Here is a 6884-nt window from a genome sequence, read left to right as displayed (position 1 = left end):
TTGCTTAAAATCACAGACACAGTTACTAATGATGGCAAAGTATAAGATAATTGTGTGTTTCCCAGGCAAATGTTCCTTAAGATACATTCCTCTGAAGGAGACTGTTACTTGAACCTTTAAACCTATAGCCATTCTTTGTTCTGGGAGTTACAGTAGTTCTTTACTACAAGACGATGTTGATCTGTGAAAATTCAAATAATGACTCTGTTAGACATCAATTTTAGGAAGGCACCTACAAGATAGCATTCTCAAGCCTGAGAAAACCGAATCCTAATCATGATGTTTACAAAGGAGGTGAATGGCTGTCCTAGAGGAATTAAACGCAGCACTCGACATCCTCAATGATAAGTAGGAATATTCTTGGGATTGGACAGGGAGGGAAACAGGTCCTGAAGGTAGCCTTTCATGAGGGTTGTTTCTTTGGATTCTGGATCTGTTAAAGGGAAGGAAAAATCTCCTGGGCTATGAACTCCTGGACACAAATATTTTTAATCTGCATTTCTCACAGCACACCCTAGCACAGTAGTAGTTAAGGAATTCATGTGTATTTGTTGACTGCAAGCTCATGTACATGAACTGCTTAGGAGAGATAATCCAGTGAACTGAGCAATAACTTTGGGAGAGCTTCAACAGAGACGTGTTCTTTTGCTATACTTTTAAGAATCAGGCATTATAGGCTGATTCTAAGGTGGGGATTGAGAAAGAAAAGTGTAAAAGATAAAGGTTGCCATAAAGATCTTTTAATTTATAGATACTGACTTAGTGTTTATAATAGGTTAGAATTATTTCCATTTTTGTTTAACAAATGGTAAACTAAGGCTCAGAGAGGTTAGGTATTTTATCTCAGCTCACACAGCTAGCAAGTGCCTGGGGCTCTCCTGACGCTATTGCTTACTCTTCCTCTCCTAACACTCCAGAATAACACACCTCCCTCCACTTAACTCCCAAATATCGGACTCTGATAGGTCCCTGAGGGATTCCTGCCTTGGAGTTGCCATCCCTGCAACACCCCCTCCCCCAGTGAATCTTTTTTTCTGTGCAGCGCGGGCCTGGAGCCAGGTGAGGCCAGAACCTCCATTTCAGAGGCTTTCTCTAGAATCCGTCGCTGTGGTTACTTCCAGTAGAATCTGTTTCAGGAAGAGGTTTGTCTGCGCGGGACAGCAGCGCCATTCATCACTGCAGGAGGGCAGAATCCGGGGCTGGGGGCCTGAACGTCGAGAGGGGAGGGGCCAGGGGCGGCCCCCTTGTGACCAGCCCTGAGGAGAGGTCAGGCGAGAAGGCTGGCTGAGGAGCGCCTGGACAGCAGCGGCTGCTGACGTTCTGAATCACGCGCCTGAGGCCCAAGGTAACCCGGACCTTTAAACAGCGGGGCTGGGGGCGCTGCGAGGACGGGAGCGAGGGCGCGAAGGGGTAGGGACATTGAGGATTGAGCATTGAAGATGCGAACGGCGAGCGCGCAGAGGGCGTGGGAATCCAAATTCTCGGGGGAATCATAGGGAATGAGGGTGAAGCAAGAAACGAGGTGTGAGAGGGAACCGAGCACGAAGGAGCGTGAGAGGGCGCAAGAGCGTGGCTGACCAAAAGACTGCGGTTGGATGTGGGGGCGCAAGGCGGAATACAGCCCCAGAAACATAGGTAAGGTGGGAGCAAGGGCCCTTTTTCTTCCCCGAGCCCATTTTCCATAGGTGGCCCCCTTCCGCCATTTTTAAGGTAAAATGTTGACCCAAGTGTGGTTTAGGATATAAGGAATGAACGTCAGAGGAAGCTGTGTTAAAGTGAGGCTGCTCAAGGCGCAGGAAAGGCAGTCAGAGGGTGGCGCCTTTTTCAAAGATTGCATCTCTTTCCATCCTAAAGCTCAGGCCGTACCACCGCCCCCACCTTTTCCACTCTCCTCCTGCTTCCTCCTCCCCCCTGATACACCGCTCCATCCCCGTCCGCCCCGGGCATCATCCGATCGCCTTTAAAACAGGTAACCACCTCGATCGGTCTCCTCACTAGCTTGGGAACCTCTGCATAGAGGGGGTGGAGTCTGCAGCGTCCGCGGCTTAGTTCAAGGGCGGGTGGAAAGGTCCTGGGGGCGCTAATGGCCTGCCGCGGCCATGAAGCTAGCCAGATCATTCACAGCAGTCCTTCTCATTCCTTCTACAGTCGCCGCTCCGATTCCAAACGCCTTTCTCCCCAGGCCCGGCGGTAAGCTGATGGCCCAAGTTCCAGAAGCTTCCTTGCCCTCCACCTCTTTGATCCAGTGGAGCTCGGGAGGTGGGGGAGGAGCCTCGTCCGAGGAGGCGGCAGAGAAGGCGGGGGAAATGGAGGAAGCAGAGGGGGCGACGAAGGCGTGTGCAGGCCAGGAAACTGAGGAGATGAAGCTGGAGCCATTGCTGGAGAGTAAGCCCGCGCCTGAGGATAGCCTGACGTGGAGCAACAGCAGCCGCGGCGACGAGAAGGTGCTCCCTTCAGCCCCCCCTCACTGGCACAGCAGCTTCTCTCCCCTTTGCTCTCGTCGCAAGCCCCGCCCTCGGCCCCATCCCCATTCCTATCCCCATCCCCGGGCCAGTGCCCGAGGCCTGCCGGGGCCCTGGGCCCCACCCCCTCCCCTTGCATACCCTCCTCCGCTGCCTCTGGGGCCCCGGCCCTGGCGCAGACCTCGGCGCAGACCCCGGCTGGCGACCAGGCCCCAGGTGCCCAGGCCCCTGGAGCGGCAAAGCTATTTTGGTGACTTAGGGGGCTCTGGGGATCGAGGTGGCTTTGGGGACTGGCTGCTGGAGGTGGAATTTGATCAGGGTCCTACAGGCTGCTCTCACGTGAAGAGCTTTAAGACTGCGAAGAACTGGCAGAAGAATCTTCGGTTGATCTACCAGCGTTTCATTTGGAGTGGGACCCCAGAGACTAGGAAGCGTAAGGCAAAGTCGTGCATCTGTCATGTATGTAGTACCCATATGAACAGACTCCACTCTTGTCTCTCCTGTATCTTTTTTGGCTGCTTTACTGAAAAACATATTCATAAACATGCAGAAACAAAACAGCACAATTTAGCTGTCGACCTCTATCATGGGGTTATATATTGCTTTATGTGTAAGGATTATGTATATGACAAAGACATAGAACAGATTGCCAAAGAAACAAAAGAGAAAATTTTGAAATTGTTATCTTCCACCTCAGCAGATGTTTCTCAACAACAGTGTATGGAATCAGGTGTTGAAGAAAAGCAGTCAACCTGTGAGTCAAAGGAACAGGAGCCAAAATTGGTGAAACCCAAGAAAAAGAGGAGAAAAAAGTCAGTCTATACTGTAGGCTTGAGAGGGCTAATCAATCTTGGGAATACCTGCTTTATGAATTGCATTGTCCAGGCACTTACCCATATTCCTCTACTGAAAGATTTCTTTCTCTCCAGCAAGCACAAATGTGTAATGACAAGCCCTAGTTTGTGTCTTGTTTGTGAAATGACTTCACTTTTTCACGCGATGTATTCTGGGAGCCGAACTCCTCACATTCCTTATAAGTTACTGCACTTGATATGGATTCACGCAGAGCACTTAGCAGGGTACAGGCAGCAGGATGCCCATGAGTTCCTTATTGCGATATTAGATGTGCTGCATAGACACAGCAAAGATGACAGTGTTGGGCAGGAAGATAGTAACTCCAACTGCTGTAACTGCATTATAGACCAAATTTTTACAGGTGGCTTGCAGTCAGATGTCACATGTCAAGCTTGCCATAGCGTCTCCACCACAATAGACCCATGCTGGGACATCAGTTTGGACTTGCCTGGCTCTTGTGCCACATTAAGTTCCCAGAGTCCAGAGAGTGCTGACGGCACAGTGAGTAGGAATGACCACATACCAGGAATCCCCTCACTCACAGATTGCCTACAGTGGTTTACAAGGCCAGAACACCTAGGAAGCAGTGCCAAAATCAAATGTAATAGTTGCCAAAGCTATCAAGAATCTACCAAACAGCTCACAATGAAGAAATTACCCATTGTGGCCTGTTTTCATCTAAAGCGTTTTGAACACTTAGGCAAACAGAGGCGAAAGATTAATACTTTTATATCCTTTCCCTTGGAGCTGGACATGACTCCATTTTTGGCCTCCACTAAAGAGAGCAGAATGAAAGATGGCCAACCACCAACAGATTGTGCACCCAACGAGAATAAGTATTCCTTGTTTGCAGTGATTAATCACCATGGAACTTTGGAAAGTGGACACTACACCAGCTTCATCCGGCAACAAAAGGACCAGTGGTTCAGCTGTGATGATGCCGTCATTACCAAGGCTACCATTGAGGACTTACTCTACAGTGAAGGGTATTTATTATTCTATCACAAACAGGGTGTAGAGAAAGACTAGTCTCACCAGACCACTTACCAGAACAAAGTAAAAGAAATAAATAGGCAACGATCCTGCAATGACATAAACCTGCCTGGAATGGATAATGATAATACCTATACAGCAATGAGCAACTCTTGAAGTATCACAAAAACATCCTAAAATGGCCAATGACAACAACACTTATATGACAATTATCAACTTAATATAAGATATACTTTACCATGTCCTGTGGGAAAAACAAATATAAATACTAACTAGTGACCATTCAGCCTTAAATGGAAGGAGGGAGGAGCGGTCGGGAATGGTCACATAAAGCGTAAATAAAAAGACTGTTTTATGTGGGTAGAGTGGGAATAGATATGTTCTGGAACTACTATATGTCATTTGTTTCTACAAATATATTGGGAATTAAGAGTATTTAGCAAAAAGTTTCACAGTTGGTCTTCCAGCTGTGGCTGACCAAATAATTTGAAAAAAATATTTTAAAAGAAATTTTTAAAAGAAAAACATTTTGAAAAAGAAAAATGTTTTAAATGTTGAAAAATTTTAAGTTAGATATTTTTAAATGCTTTACAAATGGAGAGTTTTAATTTAAAAGTTCAGAATTATTAAAATAGGGCTTAAAAACATTTTAGAAATTCTTAGTTTAAATTAAAGGTAAAATGAACAAAACAAGGGAAAAGATTAAAAATGAAAGTTTACCAAAAAGTTAGAATCAGCTTTAAAAATTAAAAGGTAAAAAAGAAGGAAACTTAAAAGTTTAAGTGAAGTAAACTGTTAAATAAGTCTTTTAAAATTAAAATAAAATATATATATTGAAAGTCAAAGGTTAGCAAAATTCATGAAAGTTTATTAAGAAATAAATTTTCAAAAATATAGAAGGAAGTGAAAATTCAAATTTAAGTTTAGAGAAAAGTTTTAAAAGGAATGTTTAGAACAATTCAAGACAAAAATACAAAATTTATTTAAAATTTTTTAATTTAAAACTAAAAATTAGAGAATAGAGGATTTAAAAATATACAAAGAACTTTAGATAAGTTGAATTTGAGAGATAGAAATAAAAACTAATCCAGAAGGATAAAATTTTAAAAAACTTTAAAATAACATTTAAATAAAAATTGAAAAGTAAAAAACGTTAAATATATTTAAATAGAAAAATACCAAAATTTAAAAAGCTTAAAAGTTTTTTAATTTAAGGGTATTAAAATGTATACGGGTATGAATGAAGTAAATGGAGGAGACAGGAATAATAAGACAAAGGGGTTTGTAAATATATTTTTTTAGTTTTATGTTACACATAAATAGAATTTTGTAAAAAATAGAGACTTTAATAACCATCATTTTACAATTCAGTTGTGAGATCACTGCAAGGCTTCAACCCTAACCCACCTTCCTTCAAGTTCCGCATCCCATCTGATTTCCTGAAGGAAGTAGAGCTATTTCTTAGGCAGAATCAGCAGCATCTGAGAAAGATATGTATAGTAGGGACTCTTTCCCATTTAGAACTGCATTCATACAAATGATTCCCTTCTGTAAAGGGGCTTTTGACAATTTAGTGGCTTAGGGATATTAGATCACAACTGTGAAGCTCTGTCCTTGGTGTTTGAGCCCAGTGGCCTGATTGAGGAAGTGGCAGGGACCTGTATCTTAGGACCTTCCACTCCTCTCCTTCCCTCTCTTTATGGAGAAACAAGACCTTTAAATTTCCACAGTAGAGCTTGTGCTTGACAGTTCTACTCATTCCTTACTCTTATCCTTTTCCCCTTATTCCATCATTCATGCCTGGTTCCCTGAACCCCTCACGTACCTGACCTTACCTGTATCTCTGAGACTCTGCCTGTAGGGCTCCTTTCTTCACTGTTCACCTGGTGGCTTCTATTCCTGTGAGACTCAACTCATAAATGACTTTTCTGGAGCCTCCCCTGAATTCTGTAGTCAGGTATAAATTGGAAAATTGTTTCTCCCTCACCTGTGTATCCCTCTCACAGTGCCTCCGAAGTATTTTGTCTGTACCTCAGTGATAGTATTATACTACTGTGATTCTAATGCAGCTTTGTGATTGTCTGCCCCTCTGCAACAAGCGTTCTGACAATGGGGGCCAAGCCTTATTCATTTCTGTGTTAATAAATGGTTGTTGAATATGAAGATGACTTGAGTTATTTGCTCGACTCACCCTCTCATCCATCCATCAAGCCCTCATTAAATGCTATAATACAGTGTGATCAGTGTTGTATCTTTCTCAAAGACAGTATCAAGCTACACAGCTTCAGGGGGTGGCTTAATAAAGGAGATGCCAAGTGAGGAAATAGCCAGGTTGTACAAAGGAAGTCTCAGGTACAGTGCAAGGGAAAGAACACAGGCCTAAGAATTGGTAGTCATGAGTGATTGGGAGGCAAGGGAGGGCAGCAGCTGAAGTACAGAGCTGGGCTCTTTGGTGTGAGTGTGGCAACACTGCCCTGCACTACAGTGTCCCTAAGCTCCCCACAGTGTCTCTTACCTTACAGTTGTGTATTACCTCCCCATGGTGTGCCACCACATGAGTTTACTTACTTTCCC

The 6884-nt window shown here is 44.0% G+C and overlaps 1 protein-coding gene across 8 annotated transcripts; it reads left to right on the top strand.

Moving 5' to 3' along the window:
* Positions 1–937: 937 nt before the first annotated feature.
* On the top strand, positions 938–6473 carry USP51 (ubiquitin specific peptidase 51). Of its 8 annotated transcripts, XM_066356762.1 has the most exons (4): positions 938–1059; positions 1137–1345; positions 1497–1635; positions 2149–6473. In XM_066356762.1, the coding sequence occupies exons 3-4, from the start codon at positions 1596–1598 to the stop codon at positions 4344–4346; spliced, it is 2238 nt and encodes a 745-aa protein (XP_066212859.1). In that variant the 5' UTR covers positions 938–1059; positions 1137–1345; positions 1497–1595; the 3' UTR covers positions 4347–6473. The 8 variants fall into 8 exon arrangements, with proteins under 8 accessions (XP_066212859.1, XP_066212862.1, XP_066212860.1 ...); XM_066356765.1 differs by lacking the exon at positions 1497–1635 and adding an exon at positions 1855–1969 and having other exon boundaries at positions 946–1345; positions 2183–6473; XM_066356763.1 differs by lacking the exon at positions 1497–1635 and adding an exon at positions 1855–1969 and having other exon boundaries at positions 946–1345.
* The last annotated feature ends 411 nt before the right edge of the window (positions 6474–6884 follow it).

This window comes from Saccopteryx leptura, chromosome X (assembly GCF_036850995.1).
Source record: "Saccopteryx leptura isolate mSacLep1 chromosome X, mSacLep1_pri_phased_curated, whole genome shotgun sequence".
Taxonomy (NCBI): Eukaryota; Metazoa; Chordata; class Mammalia; order Chiroptera; family Emballonuridae; genus Saccopteryx; species Saccopteryx leptura.
This window is presented reverse-complemented; position numbering and strand designations above follow the sequence as displayed.